The sequence below is a fragment of the Arachis stenosperma genome, chromosome 10 (assembly GCF_014773155.1).
Source record: "Arachis stenosperma cultivar V10309 chromosome 10, arast.V10309.gnm1.PFL2, whole genome shotgun sequence".
Lineage (NCBI taxonomy): Eukaryota > Viridiplantae > Streptophyta > Magnoliopsida > Fabales > Fabaceae > Arachis > Arachis stenosperma.
In genome coordinates this window covers 43,640,663-43,663,819 of record NC_080386.1, presented here as the reverse complement: position 1 = coordinate 43,663,819, position 23,157 = coordinate 43,640,663, and the positions used below count along the sequence as shown (strand labels likewise).

The following is a 23,157-nucleotide window of genomic DNA, read 5'->3' as shown; positions in this document are numbered from 1 at the left end:
TCAAGAAATCCTTGAGATGCCTCAAGAGATGCACTTTCCTCCCAACAACTATTAGGAACAACTCAACACTTCCTTAGAAGATTTGAGCTACAATGTGGAACAATTAAGGGTGGAACATCATGAGCACTCCATCATTCTCCGTGAAATAAGAGAAGATCAAAAAGTAATGAGGGAGGAACAACAAAGGCAAGGAAGGGACATAGAAGAGCTTAAGGACATTGTTGGTCCTTCAAGAAGAAGACGCCACTAAGGTGGACTCATTCCTTGTTCTTATTTCTCTGTTTTTTGATTTTTATGCTTCATGTCTTTTTATGTTGTGTGTCTCTACTTCATGATCATTAGTGTTTTGTAACTATGTCTTAAAGTTATGAATAATTCCATTAATCCTTCACCTCTCTTAAATGAAAAATGTTTTTAATTCAAAAGAACAAGAAGTACATGAATTTCGAATTTATCCTTGAATTTAGTTTAATTATATTGATGTGGTGACAATACTTTTTGTTTTCTGAATGAATGCTTGAATAGTGCATATTTTTGATCTTGTTGTTTCTGAATGTTAAAACTGTTGGCTCTTGAAAGAATGACGAACAAAGAGAAATGTTATTGATGATCTGAAAAGTCATAAAATTGATTCTTGAAGCAAGAAAAAGCAGTGAAAAAGCAAAGGCTTGCGAAAAAAAAATTGGCGAAAAAAAATAGAAAGAAAAAGAAAAAGCAAGCAGAAAAAGCCAATAGCCCTTAAAACCAAAAGGCAAGGGTAAAAAGGTTCCAAGGCTTTGAGCATCAATGGATAGGAGGGCCCAAGGAAATAAAATCCAGGCCTAAGCGGCTAATTCAAACTGTCCCTAACCATGTGCTTGTGGCATGCAGGTCCAAGTGAAAAGCTTGAGACTGAGTGGTTAAAGTTGTGATCCAAAGCAAAAGAGTGTGTTTAAGAGCTCTGGACACCACTAACTGGGGACTCTAGCAAAGCTGAGTCACAATCTGAAAAGGTTCACCCAGTTATGTGTCTGTGGCATTTATGTATCTGGTGGTACTACTGGAAAACAAAGTGCTTAGGGCCACGGCCAAGACTCATAAGTAGCTGTGTTCAAGAATCAACATACTTAACAAGGAAAGTCAATAACACTATCCGAAATTCTAAGTTCCTAGAGAAGCCAATCATTCTGAACTTCAAAGGAAAAAGTGAGATGCCAAAACTGTTCAGAAGCAAAAAGCTACAAGTCCCGATCATCTAATTAGAATTAATATTCATTGATATTTTGGAATTTATAGTATATTCTCTTCTTTTTATCCTATTTTATTTTCAGTTGCTTGGGGACAAGCAACAATTTAAGTTTGGTGTTGTGATGAGCGGATAATTTATACGCTTTTTGGCATTGTTTTTAGGTAGTTTTTAGTAAGTTAAAGCTACTTTTAGGGATGTTTTCATTAGTTTTTATGTTAAATTCACATTTCTGGACTTTACTATGTGTTTGTGTGTTTTTCTGTGATTTCAGGTAATTTCTAGCTTAAATTGAGGGGTTTGAGCAAAACTCTGATAGGAGGCTGACAAAGGGCTGCTGATGCTGTTGGAATCCGACCTCCCTGCACTCGAAATTGAATTTCTGGAGCTACAGAACTTCAAATGGCGCGCTCTCAACAACGTTGGAAAGTAGACATCCAGAGCTTTCCAGAAATATATAATAGTTCATACTTTATTCGGGAATTGACGACGTAAAGTGGCGCTCAACGCCAAGTACATGCTGCTGTCTGGAGTCAAACGCCAGAAACACGTCACAACCCGGAGTTGAACGCCCAAAACACGCTATAACTCGGCGTTCAACTCCAAAAGAAGCCTCAGCTCGTGGATAGAGCAAGCTCAGCCCAAACACACACCAAGTGGGCCCCGGAAGTGAATTTATGTATCAATTACTTACCTTTGTAAACCCTAGTAGCTAGTTTAGTATAAATAAGGCTTTTTACTAGTGTATTAGTCGTCTTTTGACCACATTTCATCTTTGGTCTCAGTTTGTATTATTCTTCATCTTAGGAGGCTATTGATCACGTTTTGGAGGGCTGGCCATTCGGCCATGCCTGAACCTTTCACTTATGTATTTTCAACGGTGGAGTTTCTACACACCAAAGATTAAGGGTGTGGAGCTCTGCTGTACCTCAAGTTTCAATGCAATTACTACTATTTTCTATTCAATTCTCCTTATTCTTATTCCAATATATACGTTGCACTTCAACTTGATGAATGTGATGATCCGTGACACTCATCATCATTCTCACCTATGAACGCGCGTGACTGACAACCACTTCCATTCTACCTTAGGCTGGGCGCATATCTCTTAGATTCCCTAACAGAATCTTCGTGGTATAAGCTAGATAGATGGCGGCATTCATGGGAATCCGAAAAGTCTAACCTTGTCTGTGGTATTTCGAGTAGGATTCCGGGAATCCGAAAAGTCTAACCTTGTCTGTGGTATTCCGAGTAGGATTCTGGGATTGAATGACTGTGACGAGCTTCAAACTCCTGAAGGCTGGGCGTTAGTGACAGACGCAAAAGAATCAAGGGATTCTATTCAAACCTGATTGAGAACCGACAGATGATTAGCCGTGCTGTGACAGAGCATAGGACCATTTTCACTGAGAGGATGGGATGTAGCCATTGACAACGGTGATGCCCTACATACAACTTGCCATGGAAAGGAGCAAGAAGGATTGGATGAATGTAATAAAAAAGTAGAGATTCGAGAGGAGCACAGCATCTCCATATGCCTATCTGAAATTCCCACCATGGAATTATATGAGTAACTATTTACTATTTTATTTTTTGTTTATTATTTATTTTCGAACTTTTCCCTAATCAATTATTATCCGCCTGACTGAGATTTACAAGACGACCATAGCTTGCTTATACCAACAATCTCTGTGGGATCGACCCTTACTCACGTAAGGTATTACTTGGATGACCCAGTACACTTGCTGGTTAAGTTGAACGGAGTTGTGACCACACATAGTTGTGAACCATGGTATTGGCATCATATTTTTGGCGCCATTGCCAGGGAAAGAAAAAGCAATGAATTTTACAAAATACAATAACAAATGAATCACAATTTCGTCCACCACCCTTGTAAAACCCATATGATGTTTGATAACTGATTTTTAAACTATGGAATGAGTGAGAAAATCCGATGAATTGAGTTTCTAAATGGTTTTCAAATCTGACAGTGAATATTAGATTAAATGAGATATGGAAGTAATTCTTAGCGAGATGTGAACTGAATACATTTTGTTCTTGAAAGTGAATGGGCCAAGAATGATTTAGAATCATGATGAAAATAAGTTTAAAGGCTTATAGTTCGATTTTGATTATGATTTTATGCTTGATTGATTGTAAATATTACTGAGATTGGCAAGACGGTGTGAATCCCACTTGCGTACTGATTTGAGATTTTCTCCGAACGAGGACAGTTGGTTAATCCCGCTTGTTTTTGGTTCCCTCTAACATATAAGAGGCCGGGCTCGCAATCCCTAGATAGCGCTGCCTCTAGGAGAAGGTGGTAGCACACTAATTCCTGAATTATATGCCTCCTGGAGATGCAAGATAGAGAGGGAAGTTCCAAGAAAGGACGGTTGGTGAATCCTGCTTGCTTTTATAGAGCATAATAGTAAGGATGGTTGGTTAATCCCACTTGCTCGAGCTGGGTATGGCAACAAAACTGATATGTGAGCTCATGGCCAATAGGACAGGCATGCATCATGTACATTTATGCGACATTGTTTGCGGGTGCATATTGTACTTGATTTGCCTATGTGAATATTTCGATTTAACTGCTAATTTCCATACTTGTTGTACTTACTCTTGATTGTGTTTGAACATCATTACTTGTGATTGTGACTGGTTGGTCAGATTATGGTGGATTGAGTGTTGATTGATTATGTTTGGGCTGGAGGCCATGATTGATTATGTGATGGGCTAGAGGTCGAGATAGATTTGTGTTGAGGTTTAGCAAAGTATGAAAAATCTAACTAGTTCAGCACAGACCTAATGTACCTTTGCCTGGAACAGGATGGTCATTCATACAGCTTAGGTAACTTTTAAGATTTTATAAGAAAAATATGAATTTGGATTTTGGGTGATTAACTGTTTGTTTTCAGAAAGGTTCATAAGACGAACGATGATCACTGCTGTTGAAAATAACATTCTTTATGTATCTTCTTGTGACAATTCTGGAACTCCTCTGGTGAGACCGTGTGGTTAGGTTCTCACCCCCTATAGCCTTATCTTTTCAGGAAATGAACGAAAAAGCTTTTGAAGAGTTTATCGTGTAAGAACCGAGCTTAATTAATCATTTAATTAAGTAGTTAATATTGCCCAAATTAGGTTTCGAAAAATTAAAGTGAGAATTTGAGGATTTAAATATGATTGTTAGACTTACTAAATTTTTCTAAGTCAAAAAATGTGTTTTCTGCAAAAAATCGTGAAAAACTACAAACCGGCAGTTGAACTGGTTGAACCGGTTCAAGTATGCCCAATACTGCGCAAGAAAAAGTGAAAACTATCAAAAACCTTAGAAAAATATTAGAAGTCAAAAATCGGGTGTTAATTTTAAAAGGTTTGGCCCGAAATTAGGGCAAAAGGGATAAAAATGCTAACGGGTTGGACCGGACTCAAGTTGGGCCAAGCCCAACATATATAAAGGTTCATTTAATGAACCCACTTCAGCACAAACACATAAAACACAACACCACCAGCTGATAAGAAAAGAAGGAGAAGAAGCTCCATTGACACTATTCACTTTCATCTTCTCAAGCTCATACCCTGAGCTATAGAGCTCTGATCCCCGCACTGTTTGTGGCCACGCATTCCTCATGAAGAGCTCTAGAAAACCGACCCAAAAAACTGGTAAGAAAATTACAAATCCCTCTCAGTTCTTCTCTCCAAAATTTCAAATCCTAGGGTTTGTGATCAAGTGAATTTGTGATTTTGAGTGTTTAGGTACACTCTAATCCTTACTTAGCATTAAATTTTGGCTTCCAAATATGATGGGAAAGGTAAGAAGTGTTTAACCCTTGTGAAATTTCAATTATGTCGAGCCCTAATTTGATTAGTGATGAATTGTGTGTACATAGCTTGATTATTGTGAGCTTGGAAGCTATTGGAACTTGTTGGTGCTTGTTTGACTGGAATTGGAAGCTTGCTAGTGGTTGAAAGCTTGAGTTGAACTCAATTTTTGGATTTTTGGCATATTGGGAATCGGCCAAGGTATAGTTTCGATTTTCTCTATGTAGTATATAATATTCATGGACACTTAGGCTAGTGACCCATAGGATATGTTTGAATTATAATAGTTGATGAGTTGTTGAATGTTGATGTATGATGATTTATGATGGGTTGATGAATTTTGAATTCATTTATGATGATTGATAATGATATGTTGATGATGAATGATTGTGTGGATTTGAAAAGTGGTTTGGTATGATAGATGTGATGTTGAGGTTGATGAAATGGTAATGTGGATGGTAAATTTGAATGTGGATTGATCATAAGTGTTATGTATTTGATGTTGAGGTTGAGAATAATGAAATGTGAAGGAAAATGTGGTTAGATTAGGGTAATATGACACAAATGGTAGTTTTTGATGAAAAATGGAGTTTGGAATGGTATGGTATGGTTTGGGTTGTGTTTTACAAGAAATTGTGGAATTTGGAAAAAGTTGGTTTTTGATAAACTTTGTCTGGTCATAACTTTTGCCTCGATTTTCAAATTTTGTTGAAATTGATTTAGAATTAAAGTATATTGAAAACTCTTCAATTTGATATAAAGTTTGTAAAATTTGGATTTTTGTAGAGAAAGTTATGATCATTCAAAGTTTGGGGTTGAAAATCTAAAATTTTGCAAAGTTGCAGAAATTTGTGATTTTTGGTATGTGCGCACGCACACCCCTGCGAAATTTTCAACCTATGCACACATACAGACCTATGCGTACGCACACGCAGATGCAGGCAATCTGTTTAGAGTGCTAGCACAGCTTGTGCGCGTATATATCCAATGAATATTTACAACCTGTGCGCACGCACACGTTGGGAAGGGCAATCTGTAGAGGGTGCTAGCACAGCTTGTGCGAGCGAACATAATTGCAAAATTTGGTACCTGTGCGTACGCACACGTTTTAAAACTCTCTTTGGGCATGCGCACGCACACTCGCCTTGTTTCTCAAATTTAAATTTTGTTTTCAACTATTTCACCTTTCCAAAAAGATTGTAAGCTTCCGTGACACTATTTTAAAACTTTTAGGCATAATTTTGAGTATGAGAACATGGGAAATAACCTAAGAGTTTTAGTTGATATTGTTATGGTATTAGAAAATAGAGGCTTAGGTTTCGGGTGTACTGAGGATGGTTTGATAGCGTCTGAAGTTAGATTGGTATATGAAATGAGAACTGATGAACTGTTGAGTTGGAAATGAAAATGTGAATTAACAGTAATTGAGATGAGTCGAGGACTCGGAATGGAAATGTTGATGTGACAATGTTTGAAATGAGTCGAGGACTCAAATGTGCAATAATGAATCATTGGTGTATTGAAAATGTTTTCTAAAGGAACCACTGAACTACTGTTTTATTCTGAGATTGATGAAACGCTATGCGCCCAGCAGGAACAATGGTTAATCCCACCTGTCAAGGTAGCGGCGGCTGCGTAAGGATGGTGGTTAATCCCACTTACGTTGAGATGTGAGGTCTGAGACAAGAGTATCTCGCTCGCATCCCTTCGGATCAATAGAGTGTGCAGGCACAAAATCATGGACAGTGATCCGTGCACCATATCTCGGGGGTTCCCAATGATGATTTCGAAGGGCAACATCTCCATGGAGGTGTGTCGGGTTGGCAGTTAAACCGACATTATGATATCATAACCAGTAGGACAAGCATTCATCATATGCATTTTCTATCTATTTGTTTGCTTTGCCGACTTGTAATTGCTTACCTAAGTTTATAACATCCCTAATTACTTACTTGAACTACTTGCCTTATATGCTTCTACTTGTGTTTTACTTGCATTGTAATTAATCGTGATTTCTACTAGGATTGGGGAGGTTCGGAAGAAGGTGGCGATGGGATCGCATGGACTCAAGGCTGTGGGACAGCGGTGTTTGGTTAGAATAGAAATCCCCTAAGATAGAGAACCCTTTTTATTTATGTTAAGATTTATACATATATGCTTTTTTATTTTAGTATGCCTTAAGATTGAAATCTTGTGATGGATATGAAGTCTAAGATTGCATTGGCGTCTCGGGGTCTTATATCTTACATCACTGGCCACTGTTACCATACAAAGAACCTCCAGTTCTCATACCATATTTCAGTTGTGTTTTTCAGATGCAGGTCGCAACCCACCACGGTGAGTTCCTTGATGGTGACAGAAGCGGAGGATCCTGATATATGTATATATATATATACCACTTTTGTATTTTGCTTTTGCTTAGGGGCTTGTAATCGAGAGAGAAAAACTTGTATAAGCTCTTTTAAACTTCAGATTCTGTTTTGTCTGTATTTTTGGTTAGCCGGCTTAATCTCCGTGAACCATGGCTAGACTCTTTATGATATTACACAATGATATTTTGTTATATTGTATCTGTTTCTTGTGCTGTAAGTTAGAAGCTTCGTTAGTATGTTTTGCGCTTGTTAAACTCTGTTTTGAGCTATATCTTTCATCGGGCTTCTAGATTATATTATTTCTTCTATATATCATATGTATGAGCTTAGAACTGTCGTAACATTTGATTAACATTTGCTTTACAATGCGAGGTAAAAGCTAGGCTAATTAAGGTGTTACATTTAGTAGCATCAGAGCGGTTCGTCCTCGTGAGCCTAAGGGATAGACCGATTGTGCTACATTGCATACTCTGTGTCTTTTCTTTGATGCTATTAGGTTATCTACTTGATATTGCATAGCATGCTTGTTTGTGAGTGCCCGTTTGGGATGATTGAAGCACTAGGCTTTTGATATTGAGACTAATCACCTTGATATCGACTATTTGGTATAGACAGGAACCCTAATGTCCACTCGTAGACGAGATCGAGCACATTCACGAGAAAGTAGGAATGAGCAATCGGCAGACAACCATGCCGAATTTATGGCGGCAATGACAAATTTAGCAAACACTATGGAGGCTAATGCTGTTACGACTCTGTAAGCTATGCAGAGGTTAGGCCAACCGGTCGGAAACGGAAACGAGAATGGCGAAGGAAATGAAAATGACAATGCTGAGGGAAACGGCGATAACACGGGAGTTGCTCTGATGACCTTGACTACTTTTCTCAAGGTTCATCCGCCAATTTTTCGAGGATCAACTAATCCTACAGAAGCAGACAACTGGTTTCAGGCCATGGAGCGTGCTTTACAAGCACAGCATGTCCTGAATAACCAATACGTAGAGTTTACTGCTTATTAGCTTGCGGGAGAGGCCCAACATTGGTGGGAAGCCGAGTGCTGCTTGCTACAGCTTCAGAATACCGATGTTCCTTGGGACGTATTCCAAACGGACTTCTACAAGAAATACTTTCCTGAGTCTGCTAGGGAAGCGAAGGAGATGAAACTTATGCAGCTGAAGCAAGGTTCCTTATCGGTGGCAGACTACACAAGCAAGTTTGAGGAGCTTTATAGGTTTTCTAGGGTGTGTCGGGTTGCCCCAGAGACCTACGAGAGCTGGAAGTGTATCAAGTACCAAAGGGGCTTGAAGGACAACATAATGAGTGTTGTGACTCCTATAGAGATTTGTACCTTCTCCGATTCGGTAAATAAGCCGAGGGTGGTTGAGGAGTATGCCAAGATAGTAGCTGCATCCAAGGACACTCATGGAGGGAATACTTGTAAGGAACGTGACAAGTATTTTCATCCGAGGGGTCAGAGTTTCAAGAGAGGAGGATATGCGCCTCAAGGACAAGGAGGTTTTATAAAGAACATTCAAAATCAGTTTCAGTATGCCAAAGGAAAAGGAAATCAGAGTAAGAATTCTCCAAATTTGACTTGTGTACGTTGTGGGTGTTTTCATCCATATGACTCTTGCAAGATTGATTTAGGTGGTTGCTTCAACTGTGGATTGCCTATTCATATTACGAGGAATTGCGCTCGTGGAAAAAACCCGAATACAGGTCAGAGTCAGCATCAAGGTCGAGTTTTTGCTGTGAACACCAAGGATGCTTCTAAGGCGGATCCGTTGATGAGAGGTATATGTCTAATTAGTGATAAAACCTTAATTGCATTGTATGATACTGGAGCTTCATATTCGTTTATCTCATTTGATAAAGTTGAAGAATTAGGCTTGAAAGTGCCAGAGTTAGCATTTGAATTGCGTGTACATACTCCGCATTAGACGGTTATGACTAGGTCAGGTTGTAGGCAAGTAGGATTTAAACTGGAGGGTAGAGATTTTGTGCATGACCTGATTTGTTTGCCAATGGTTGGATTGGAGATTATTTTAGAGTTTGATTGGTTGTCAAAGAACCTGGTTTTGTTGGATTGTTTTGAATGGTAGATTCAATTTATGCCGGAAGGAGAAAATAGAGGAGTGGTAGCTGAGGGTTACTACCTGAACTCTGTAATGGAGCACTGTAGTGGGAAAAAGTGTCAGGGTTATATCTTGTTGACTGCTAATGCGTCGGGCGATGCCCTGAACTTAGATTAAATCCCGATAGTAAGGGACTTTCCTGAGGTATTCTCGGAAGATATCCCTGAATTTCCACCTCAAAGAGAAATTGAATTTGCAATTGAATTGGTGCCGGGAACTGGACCAGTGACGATTGCGCCGTATAGAATGGCTCCGATAGAGCTGGCTGAACTAAAGACTCAGTTGAAGGAGCTTTTGAATAAGAGGTTCATTCGACCGAGTGTATCACCGTGGGGAGCACCAGTTTTATTGGTGAAAAAGAAAGATGGAGGAATGCGGCTGGGTGTGGATTACAGACAGTTGAACAAAGTGACTGTGAAGAATAAGTACCCGCTGCCAAGAATAGATGACTTGATGGATCAACTGCAAGGAGTTACAGTGTTTTCCAAGATTGATTTGAGATCTGGTTACCGTCAAATAAGGATGAAAAAGGATGATATCCATCAGATTGCATTTAGGACGCGTTATGGACATTACGAGTTTGCAGTGATGTCCTTTGGGATAATGAATGCACCTGTTGTTTTCATGGATTACATGAACAGAGCGTTTCGTCCCTTTTTGGACAAATTCGTGGTGATTTTCATAGACGACATCTTAGTTTATTCTAAGATGGTAAAAGAGCATGAGGAACACTTAAGGATTGTGTTACAAATCTTGAAGGAGTGAAGATTGTATGCTAAGTTGTCCAAGTGCGAGTTTTGGAAGGAAAAAGTGAAGTTCTTAGTTCACGTGGTGAGCAAAGGAGGGATAGCGATAGATCTTTCTAAAGTGAAGGCGGTGATGGAATGGAAAAGGCCAACAACAGTGACGGAAGTCAGAAGTTTCTTAGGCTTGGCCGGATATTACCGGAGATTTATTGAAGGCTTTTTCTGGATTGCACTACCGATGACTAAATTGACAGGAAAGGAGGTGTCGTTTGTGTGGACGTCAGAGTGTGAAGAAAATTTTCAAACTTTGAAGCAGAAGTTAACTTCAGCACCTGTTTTAATTTTACCGGAACCGCATGAACCGTTTAAAGTATATTGTGATGCTTCCTTGAAGGGTTTGGGTTGCGTGTTGTTGCAACACCGGAATGTGGTGGGTTACTGATGAGCGGATAATTTGTATGCTTTTTGGCATTGTTTTTAGTATGTTTTTAGTATCTTTTAGTTAGTTTTTAGTACATTTTTATTAGTTTTTAATTAAAATTCACTTTTCTGGACTTTACTATGAGTTTGTGTGTTTTTCTGTGATTTCAGGTATTTTCTGGCTGAAATTGAGGGTTCTGAGCAAAAATCTGATCCAGAGACTGAAAAGGACTGCAGATGCTGTTGGATTCTGACCTCCCTGCACTCGAAGTGGATTTTCTGGAGCTACAGAAGCCCAATTGGCGCGCTCTCAACGGCATTGGAAAGTAGACATCCTGGGCTTTCCAGCAATATATAATAGTCCATACTTTGCCCAAGATTTGATGGCCCAAACCGGCGCTCAAAGTCACCTACAGAAATTCCAGCGTTAAACGCCGGAACTGGCATAAAATTTGGAGTTAAACGCCCAAACTGGCATGGAAGCTGGCGTTTAACTCCAGAAAAGGTCTCTACACGAAATTCCTTCATTGCTCAGCCCAAGCACACACCAAGTGGGCCCGGAAGTGGATTTTTCTGTCATTTACTCATTTCTGTAAACCTTAGGACACTAGTTTACTACTTATAGGATCTTTTGACATTGTATCCGTACCGAATGACCCCATAACATTTTGTACACATTTCTTTCCACAGTATGAGCCTCTAAACCCCATGGTTGGGGGTGAGGAGCTCTGCTGTGTCTTGATGGATTAATGCAATTACTACTGTTTCTTATTCAATCATGCTTGCTTCGATTCTAAGATAACACTTGTTCTTAATCCGGATGAATGTGATGATCCGTGACAATCATCATCATTCTCAACTATGAACACGTGCCTGACAACCACCTCTGTTCTATCTTAGATTGAGTAGTTATCTCTTGGGTTCTTTAATCGGAATCTTCGTGGTATAGGCAGGACCCGATGGCAGCATTCAAGAGAATCCGGAAGGTCTAAACCTTGTCTGTGGTATTCTGAGTAGGATTCAATGATTGAATGACTGTGACGTGCTTCAAACCTGTAACCTACTGGGCGTTAGTGACAGACGCAAAAGAGGGATTCTATTCCGGTAGGGGAGGGAACCACACCGGTGATTGGCAGTACTGTGACAGAGTGCGTGCATTAGCTTTCACTGCGAGGATGGGAGGTAGCCATTGACAACGGTGAAACCCTACACGAGCTTGCCATGGAAGGAGACTTGCGTGTTTGATGAAGAAGACAGTAGGAAAGCAGAGATTCAGAAGATGGAGCATCTCTAGAACCTCAACCCATTCTCCATTACTGCAATACAAGTAACCATTTCATGTTCTTTTGCTTTTCACAATCAATCCTGATAATTTCTGATCTCCTGACTAAGATTTACAAGATAACCATAGCTTGCTTCAAGCCGACAATCTCCGTGGGATCGACCCTTGCTCACGCAAGGTATTACTTGGACGACCCAGTGCACTTGCTGGTTAGTTGTGCGGGATTGCAAAAGTGTGATTGCAATTTCGTGTACCAAGTTTTTGGCGCCGTTGCCGGGGATTGTTCGAGTTTGGACAACTGACGGCTTATCTTGTTGCTTAGATTAGGACTGTTTTCTTTTTGTTGGTTTAGAGTCTTTTAGTTGAGTCTAGTTTTATATTCTAAGTTTGGTGTCAATTGCATGCTTTTGTTTTTCTTTTAAAATTTTCGTTTTTTTTATATAATCTTAGTCCCTTTTTGATTCATAAAAATTCTAAGTTTGGTGTCCTCTTTGTGTTTTTTTTTCTTAAAATTTTCGAAAATTTAGTGTTTGATTCTCTAAAAATTTTAAGTTTGGTGTCTTTTTGTGTTTTTCTCTTTCCTCTTTTTAAAAATCAAATCTTTTTTCATAAAAATTTTTCAATCATATCTTTTTAATTGCTGTTTTCAAAATATTTTTTTTACTAATTGATTCAGTTCTCAATTTGCTTTGATCTCATTTTCCCCTTGATTTTCGAATTTTTTTATTTTTATTTTCCTTTTGTTTTATTTTATTTTATTTTAATTTTTTTCGGTTATTTCAAAAAAAAAATATATAAACAAAATTTATCTCTTTGCAATCACTCTCATTTCCCTTTTGTCCATTATGGACTTAAGTGGAATTAATCAGTCCAAGAGGACTCTGGGGTCATATGCTAACCCCATTACAGCTGCATATGGGAGTAGCATCTGTATACCTCCCATCAAAGCAAGCAGCTTTGAGCTAAATCCTCAACTCATTATCATAGTGCAGCAAAATTGCCAGTATTCCGGGTCTTCCACAGGAAGAACCTACTGAGTTTCTGGCACAGTTCTTACAAATTGCTGACACAGTACATGATAAAGAGGTAGATCAGGATGTCTACAGACTATTACTGTTTCCATTTGCTATAAAAGATCAAGCTAAAAGGTGGTTAAATAACCAACCTACAGCAAGCATAAAGACATGGAAACAGTTATCAGACAAATTCCTGAATCATTTTTACCCTCCAAAAAGGATGACACAGCTAAGGCTGGACATCCAAGGCTTTAAACAAGAGGATAATGAATCCCTTTATAATGCCTGGGAGAGGTATAGAGGTATGCTAAGAAAATGTCCCTCTGAAATGTTTTCAGAGTGGGTACAGTTAGACATTTTCTACTATGGGCTTACAGAAAAAGCTCAGATGTCTTTAGACCACTCAGCTGGTGGATCTATACACATGAGGAAGACAATTGAAGAAGCTCAAGAGCTTATAGACACTGTTGCTAGAAACCAATATTTGTACTCTAGCAATGAGTTCTCTTCAGAAGAGGAAGTCATGACAATAGTCACTGACTCTAATCCTCAAGAACAGATAATGGAGCTTAATCAACAACTACTCCTGATGACTGAACAGTTAGCAGAATTTAAAGAGATGCTCCATGAAACTAAAGTTGCTAATAAAAGCATAGAACTACAGTTGAATCAAGCAAAACAGCAAATATCTAAACAGATAACTGAGGAGTGCCAAGCAGTTCAATTGAGGAGTGGAAAGACCTTGAATAACACTGTTCAAAAGAGCAAAAAGCCAAATAAGGAACAAATGACAGAGGACAACCAAACCACTGTTCAAAATCCCTCTGAGGACAGTAAGAGCCCAGAGAGGAATATTGGCGTTCAAACGCCAGAAAGGGAAGGAAAGTTGGCGTTAAACGCCCATTCCTTGCCCAGTTCTGGCGTTCAAACGCCAGAAAAGGGGGAAAAGTTGGCGTTAAACGCCCATTTTCCACCCAATTCTGGCGTCCAAACGCCAAGGGAGGATCAGACACCTGAGAGTGCTGACAGTAATCCCCCTAACAAGGCTTCTTCAACCACTTCTGTACGGAATAAACCTGCAGCATCTAAGGTTGAAGAATATCAAGCAAAGATGCCTTATCCTCAGAAACTCCACAAAGCGGAACAGGATAAGCAATTTGCCCGCTTTGCAGACTATTTAAGGACTCTTGAAATAAAGATTCCTTTTGCAGAGGCACTTGAGCAAATACCTTCTTATGCTAAGTTCATGAAGGAAATCTTAAGTCATAAGAAGGATTGGAGAGAAACTGAAAAAGTGTTTCTCACTGAAGAATGCAGTGCAGTCATTCTAAAAAGCTTACCAGAAAAGCTTCAAGATCCTGGAAGCTTTCTGATACCATGCACATTAGAAGGCACTTGCACCAAGACAGCTTTATGTGATCTTGGAGCAAGCATCAATCTAATACCTGCATCCACTATTAGAAAGATTGGGTTGATTGGAGAAGTCAAACCAACCAGGATATGCCTCCAACTTGCTGATGGCTCCATTAAACACCCATCAGGCATAATAGAGGACATGATTGTCAAGGTTGGGCCATTTGCCTTTCCAACTGACTTTGTGGTGCTGGAAATGGAGGAGCATAAAAGTGCAACTCTCATTCTAGGAAGACCTTTCCTAGCAACTGGACGAACTCTCATTGATGTACAAAAGGGGGAAGTAACCTTGAGAGTCAATGAGGATGAGTTCAAGTTGAATGCTGTAAAAGCTATGCAGCATCCAGACACACCAGAGGACTGCATGGACGCTGACATTATTGACTCTCTGGTAGAAGAGATCAATATGGCTGAAAGCCTAGAATCAGAACTTGAGGACATCTTCAAAGATGCTCAAACTGATCAGGAAGAGCCAGAGGAGGCAAAGGAATTTTCGAAAATTCCTCAGGAGGAGGATAAGCCCCCTAAGCCTGAACTCAAACCACTACCATCATCCCTGAAATATGCATTTCTGGGAGAGGGTGACACTTTTCCAGTGATTATAAGCTCTGCTTTAAATCCACAGGAAGAGGAAGCACTGATTAAAGTGCTAAGGACACACAAGACAGCTCTTGGGTGGTCCATAAGTGATCTCAAGGGCATTAGTCCAGCTAGATGCATGCACAAGATCCTGTTGGAGGATAATGCCAAACCAGTGGTTCAACCACAGAGGAGGCTAAATCTAGCCATGAAGGAGGTGGTGCAGAAAGAGGTCACTAAATTACTAGAGGCTGGGATTATTTATCCTATTTTAGATAGCCCCTGGGTGAGCCCTGTCCAAGTTGTTCCCAAAAAGGGAGGCATGACAGTGGTTCATAATGAAAAAAATGAACTGGTTCCTACAAGAACAGTCACAGGGTGGCGCATGTGTATTGACTACAGAAGGCTCAATACAGCCACCAGAAAGGATCATTTTCCTTTACCATTCATAGACCAAATGCTAGAAAGACTAGCTGGCCATGATTACTACTGCTTTTTGGATGGCTACTCAGGCTACAACCAAATTGCAGTAGATCCTCAAGACCAAGAGAAAACAGCATTCACTTGCCCTTCTGGCGTGTTTGCCTATAGGAGAATGCCTTTTGGTCTGTGCAATGCACCTGCAACCTTTCAATGGTGCATGCTCTCTATCTTCTCAGATATGGTAGAGAAATTTCTGGAAGTCTTCATGGATGACTTCTCAGTATATGGAGACTCATTTAGCTCCTGTCTTAACCACCTATCACTTGTCCTGAAAAGATGCCAAGAGACTAACCTGGTTTTGAACTGGGAGAAATGTCACTTTATGGTGACTGAAGGAATTGTCCTTGGGCACAAAATTTCAAGCAGGGGAATAGAGGTGGATAAGGCAAAGGTAGAGGTAATTGAAAAATTACCACCACCTGCCGATGTTAAGGCAATCAGAAGCTTTCTGGGGCATGCAGGATTCTATAGAAGGTTTATCAAGGATTTTTCGAAAATTGCAAAACCTTTAAGTAACCTGCTAGCTGCTGACACGCCATTTGTATTTGACACACAGTGTTTGCAGGCATTTGAGACCCTGAAAGCTAAGCTGGTCACAGCACCAGTCATCTCTGCACCAGATTGGACATTACCATTTGAACTAATGTGTGATGCCAGTGATCATGCCATTGGTGTAGTGTTGGGACAAAGGCATAACAAACTTCTGCATGTCATTTATTATGCTAGCCGTGTTCTAAATGATGCACAGAAGAATTACACAACCACAGAAAAAGAGTTGCTTGCAGTGGTCTATGCCATTGACAAGTTTAGATCCTACTTAGTGGGATCAAAGGTGATTGTGTACACTGACCATGCTGCTCTTAAATACTTACTCACAAAGCAGGATTCAAAACCCAGGCTTATAAGATGGGTGTTGCTTCTGCAAGAGTTTAATATAGAAATAAGAGACAGAAAAGAGACAGAGAACCAAGTAGCTGATCATCTATCCAGAATAGAACCAGTAGCTGGGGCGTCCCTCCCTTCTACTGAGATCTCTGAGACTTTCCCAGATGAGCAACTCTTTGCCATTCAGGAAGCTCCATGGTTTGCAGATATTGCAAACTATAAAGCTGTGAGGTTCATACCCAAAGAGTACAGTTATGTGCAGAGAAAGAAACTAATTTCAGATGCCAAGTACTACCTTTGGGATGAACCATATCTCTTTAAGAGATGTGCTGACGGAGTGATCCGCAGGTGTGTACCCAGAGAGGAAGCACGAAGGATCTTATGGCACTGCCATGGATCACAGTATGGAGGGCATTTTGGAAGTGAGCGAACAGCCACTAAAGTTCTCCAGTGCGGCTTCTACTGGCCTACTCTCTATAAAGATTCCCGAGAGTTTGTGTGTAACTGTGACAGTTGCCAAAGAGCTGGTAACCTGCCTCACGGATATGCCATGCCTCAACAAGGAATATTAGAGATAGAATTGTTTGATGTATGGGGAATTGATTTCATGGGACCATTCCCACCATCATACTCAAACACTTACATTCTGGTGGCAGTGGACTATATATCTAAGTGGGTAGAAGCAATTGCTACACCCACTAATGATACCAAGACTGTACTGAAATTCCTCCAGAAGAACATTTTCAGCAGATTTGGTGTTCCCAGAGTACTAATCAGTGATGGGGGCTCTCATTTCTGCAACAAACAGCTATACTCTGCTATGGTTAGATATGGAATTAGCCATAAAGTGGCAACTGCATATCATCCACAGACTAATGGGCAAGCTGAAGTCTCTAACAGAGAGCTAAAAAGAATCCTGGAACGGACTGTAATGGCCCGAAGAAAGGATTGGGCAAAGAGCTTGGATGATGCTCTGTGGGCATACAGAACAGCATTCAAGACTCCTATAGGAACCTCTCCATACCAATTGGTGTATGGGAAGGCCTGTCATTTGCCTGTGGAACTGGAACATAAAGCCTACTGGGCAACCAGATTCCTAAACATGGATGCACAGTTAGCTGGTGAGAAAAGACTGCTCCAGCTAAATGAGCTAGAGGAGTTCAGACTCAATGCCTTTGAAAATGCAAAAATTTATAAGGAAAAGGCAAAGAAGTGGCATGACAAGAGATTGTCAACCAGAGTCTTTGAGCCAGGACAAAAAGTTCTGCTCTTCAACTCCAGGCTCAAACTGTTTCCAGGAAAACTCAAATCCCGGTGGAGGGGTCCGTATGTGATTACAGAAGTATCACCATATGGATATGTTGAGCTTCAGGATATTGATTCTGACAAGAAGTTCATTGTTAATGGACAGAGAATCAAGCACTATCTTGAAGGAAATTTTGAGCAGGAATGCTCAAAACTGAGACTTGAGTGATTCTCAGTGAAAGTCCAGCTAAAGACAGTAAAGAAGCGCTTGCTGGGAGGCAACCCAGTCATTAGGAAAGTTGTATGAATTGTTCTTACAGAGGCAAGTATCAAAAATGAAGGAATTCACAGAGTTACAGAATGATTCAGCTCAAAAAGCAGAGAAAATGAGCTTACTGGCGAAAAAATGCCAGTAAGGGGCATTTTGGGCGTTAAACGCCAGAATGGGTACCATTCTGGGCGTTTAACGCCAGGAATGGTGCCATTTTGGGCGTTAAACGCCAGAATGGGCACCATTCTGGGCGTTTAACGCCAGGTGTGCAGCATCCTGGGCGTTTTGGAAAAACGCCCAGTGATAAAGGATTTCTGGCGTTTAACGCCAGCCAGGGCACCTGGCTGGGCGTTAAACGCCCAAAAAGGGTAGCAAATGGGCGTTAAACGCCAGAATGGGTGCCATTCTGGGCGTTTAACGCCAGAAAGGTGGGGGGACCACATTTTTGTTTTCAACTCAATTTTTTTCAAACTTTCCTCTTTTTAACCATACTCTTCTACATAAATGCACTTCAACCCTTCATCATTCACTTTCAAATCTTCACAAATCAAAACCATTCTTCAAATCTATTTCAAATTAATCCCAAATCTTCTTCAAAAACTCACCCTTTTCTCAATTTCTTTCCATATCTTTTCAAATCCCTCTCTTTTTTTTTTCGAAAACTCCCCTCCCCACCTTATAAATACACGTTTGTTCCCCTCTTCCAACCACACCATTCGAATTTTCTCTTCCTCCCCCTCTCTTCTCTCTTCTCTTTTGCTTGAGGACAAGCAAACCTCTAAGTTTGGTGTGCTTTTCCGTGATCACTAAGCCAAGATTCATCAATATCATGGCTCCTAAGGGAAAACAAACCAATTTAAGAGGCAAGAAAGAGAATAATCCAAAGAATCTTTGGAATGAAGAGAAGTTCTTAACCAAAGAACATGAAGACCATTATCATAAAATAATGGGTCTGAGGTCAATGATCCCGGAAGTTAAATTTGATCTGAAAGAAGATGAATATCCGGGGATCCAAGAGCAAATTCGAAACAGAGGATGGGAAGTTCTAACCAATCCTGAAACAAAGGTTGGAAGGAACATGGTTCAGGAATTCTACTCAAATCTGTGGCTAACAGATAAGCAGAGAATGACTGGAATTGCTTACCATACCTATAGAACCATGGTCAGAGGGAAAGTTATATACTTCCATCTGGACAAAATAAGAGAAATCTTCAAGTTGCATCAACTGCAAGATGATCCTGATTCCTTTAATAGGAGGATGGTGAGAGTAGATAAGGGGTTGGATCAAGTTCTAGAGGACATATGCCTCCCTGGAACTAAGTGGATAACCAATTCTAAGGGTGTCCCAAACCAACTTAAGAGGGGAGACCTCAAACCAATTGCAAGAGGTTGGCTAGACTTTATTGGGCGTTCCATATTGCCCACTAGCAACCGTTCTGAGGTCACCATCAAGAGAGCAGTGATGATTCATTGCATTATGCTTGGAAAAGAAGTGGAGGTGCATCATGTGATTGCTTGTGAGATCTACACAATTGCAAATAAGAATTCCACTGAAGCCAAATTGGCTTATCCAAGCTTGATTTCCTTGCTCTGTAAAGAGGCTGGGGTGAAGATGGGAGTAGATGAGTTCATACCCATTGAACACCCAATCACCAAGAAGTCAATGGAAGGACAAGTGCAAGACAACTCCATCAAGAGGAGGGCGCAGGAATTCCTCCCTAAATTTCCAAGAATTGACTACTGGTCCAACCTAGAAGCATCTATTAACAAGTTGCAAGAGACTATGGAGCAACTAAAGGAAGAACAGCAGAATCAGAACTGCATGCTCTGCAAATTGCTGAAGGAACAAGAGAAGCAGGGGCGTGAAATTCAAGAGATGAAACGCCAAAAGCTCTCCTCTCAAGCTGAGGGAGCATCCGCTTCTCAAAATCAAGGTTGTTGAGTCCTAACTCTGTGAACACCTCTATCATTAGGAGCCTATTTTTTTTCGTTTTTGTTCTTGTTTTTCTATTTCTAGTCTCATCTTATATCTATATTTGAGTCTTGTTCTTAGTTCATAATTAATAAAATTAATAAAGTTTATGCCTTAAAGCTATGAATGTCCTATGAATCCATCACCTCTCTTAAAAGAAAAATGCTTTAATCACAAAAGAACAAGAAGTACAGGGTTTCGAAATTTATCTCTGAAACTAGTTGAATTAGCTTGATGTGGTGACAATACTTTTTGTTTTCTGAATGAATGCTTGAACAGTGCATATGTCTTTTGAATTTGTTGTTTTTAAGAATGTTAAATTTGTTGGCTCTTGAAAGAATGAGGAGAAAAGAGAACTGTTATTGAGGATCTGAAAAATCATCAAATTGATTCTTGAAGCAAGAAAAAGCAGTGAAAAAAAAAATATTTCGAAAGAAAAAAGAGAGAAAAAAAAAAGAGAAAGAAAAAGAAAAAGAAAGGAATAAAGTTGTGATCCAAGGCAAAAGAGTGTGCTTAAGAACCCTGGACACCTCTAATTGGGGACTTTAGCAAAGCTGAGTCACAATCTAAAAAGGTTCACCCAATTATGTGTCTGTGGCATGTATGTATCCGGTGGTAATACTGGAAGACAGAGTGCTTTGGGCCACAGCCAAGACTCATACACTAGCTATGTTCAAGAATCATCATACTTAACTAGGAGAATCAATAACACTATCTGAGTTCTGAGCTCTTATAGATGCCAATCATTCTGAACTTCAAAGGATAGAGTGAGATGCCAAAACTGTTCGGAGGCAAAAAGCTACTAGTCCCGCTCATCTAATTGGAGCTATGTTTCTTTGATATTTTGGAGTCTATAGTATATTCTCTTCTTTTTATCCTATTTTGATTTTCAGTTGCTTGGGGACAAGCAACAATTTAAGTTTGGTGTTGTGATGAGCGGATAATTTGTATGCTTTTTGGCATTGTTTTTAGTATGTTTTTAGTATCTTTTAGTTAGTTTTTAGTACATTTTTATTAGTTTTTAATTAAAATTCACTTTTCTGGACTTTACTATGAGTTTGTGTGTTTTTCTGTGATTTCAGGTATTTTCTGGCTGAAATTGAGGGTTCTGAGCAAAAATCTGATCCAGAGACTGAAAAGGACTGCAGATGCTGTTGGATTCTGACCTCCCTGCACTCGAAGTGGATTTTCTGGAGCTACAGAAGCCCAATTGGCGCGCTCTCAATGGCATTGGAAAGTAGACATCCTGGGCTTTCCAGCAATATATAATAGTCCATACTTTGCCCAAGATTTGATGGCCCAAACCGGCGCTCAAAGTCACCTACAGAAATTCCAGCGTTAAACGCCGGAACTGGCATAAAATTTGGAGTTAAACGCCCAAACTGGCATGGAAGCTGGCGTTTAACTCCAGAAAAGGTCTCTACACGAAATTCCTTCATTGCTCAGCCCAAGCACACACCAAGTGGGCCCAGAAGTGGATTTTTCTGTCATTTACTCATTTCTGTAAACCTTAGGACACTAGTTTACTACTTATAGGATCTTTTGACATTGTATCCGTACCGAATGACCCCATAACATTTTGTACACGTTTCTTTCCACAGTATGAGCCTCTAAACCCCATGGTTGGGGGTGAGGAGCTCTGCTGTATCTTGATGGATTAATGCAATTACTACTGTTTCTTATTCAATCATGCTTGCTTCGATTCTAAGATAACACTTGTTCTTAATCCGGATGAATGTGATGATCCGTGACAATCATCATCATTCTCAACTATGAACACGTGCCTGACAACCACCTCTGTTCTATCTTAGATTGAGTAGTTATCTCTTGGGTTCTTTAATCGGAATCTTCGTGGTATAGGCAGGACCCGATGGCAGCATTCAAGAGAATCCGGAAGGTCTAAACCTTGTCTGTGGTATTCTGAGTAGGATTCAATGATTGAATGACTGTGACATGCTTCAAACCTGTAACCTACTGGGCGTTAGTGACAGACGCAAAAGAGGGATTCTATTCCGGTAGGGGAGGGAACCACACCGGTGATTGGCAGTACTGTGACAGAGTGCGTGCATTAGCTTTCACTGCGAGGATGGGAGGTAGCCATTGACAACGGTGAAACCCTACACGAGCTTGCCATGGAAGGAGACTTGCGTGTTTGATGAAGAAGACAGTAGGAAAGCAGAGATTCAGAAGATGGAGCATCTCCAGAACCTCAACCCATTCTCCATTACTGCAATACAAGTAACCATTTCATGTTCTTTTGCTTTTCACAATCAATCCTGATAATTTCTGATCTCCTGACTAAGATTTACAAGATAACCATAGCTTGCTTCAAGCCGACAATCTCCGTGGGATCGACCCTTGCTCACGCAAGGTATTACTTGGACGACCCAGTGCACTTGCTGGTTAGTTGTGCGGGATTGCAAAAGTGTGATTGCAATTTCGTGCACCAGTTACGCATCGCGTCAGTTGAGACCGCATGAGGTAAATTACCCAACTCATGATTTGGAATTAGCGGTGATTGTGTTTGCATTGAAGATTTGGAGACACCACTTGTACGGAGTGGGGTTTAGCGTCTTTTCTGATCACAAGAGTCTCAAGTACATCTTTGATCAGAAAAAGCTTAATATGAGACAGAGGAGGTGGATGGAGTTGCTTAAGGATTATGATTTTGAACTAAGTTATCATCCTGGAAAGACGAATGTGGTAGCAGACGCATTGAGTCGGAAATCTTTAACCATAGCTTGGATGAGGAACAAGGAAGAGGAGCTAGTGGATAAGTTTATAGATCTTAAGCTGGATATTGTTGAAGTTGTCAGAAGAGCTTGTTTGAATCAATTATAGATTTTGAGTACATTTAAAACAGAGATACAGAAGGCTCAGCAAGATGAGCAATAGCTTCAACAATTGTTTCAACTAGTTGGTGATAAGAAGCATGGAGAATTCACCAAGGATGATGAAGGATTATGGAGGTATAAGGGGAGGCTTTGCATACCAGATGTCGGGAGTTTGAGACAAGACTTGTTGTCGGAAGCTCACAACAGTGGGTTTTTTATTCATCCCGGAAGCAGAATATGTCTTATGACTTGAAGATGTTCTGGTGGCCTAGAATGAAAGGTGATGTAGCTACAATGGTATCCAAGTGTTTGACTTGCTAGAAGGTAAAGACAGAGCATCAGAAACTGTCGGGGATGCTACAACCACTTGAAATTCCTCAGTGGAAGTGGGAAGGAATCACAATGGATTTTGTGACTGGTTTACTGAGGACTAGGTCGGAATTTGACGCAA

At 40.2% G+C, this 23,157-nt stretch overlaps 1 protein-coding gene across 1 annotated transcript; it reads left to right on the top strand.

Moving 5' to 3' along the window:
- Positions 1-8,189: 8,189 nt before the first annotated feature.
- Positions 8,190-9,365, top strand: LOC130957031 (uncharacterized). Its single transcript, XM_057883935.1, has 2 exons — positions 8,190-8,315; positions 8,445-9,365. The coding sequence occupies exons 1-2, from the start codon at positions 8,190-8,192 to the stop codon at positions 9,363-9,365; spliced, it is 1,047 nt and encodes a 348-aa protein (XP_057739918.1).
- Positions 9,366-23,157: the final 13,792 nt, after the last annotated feature.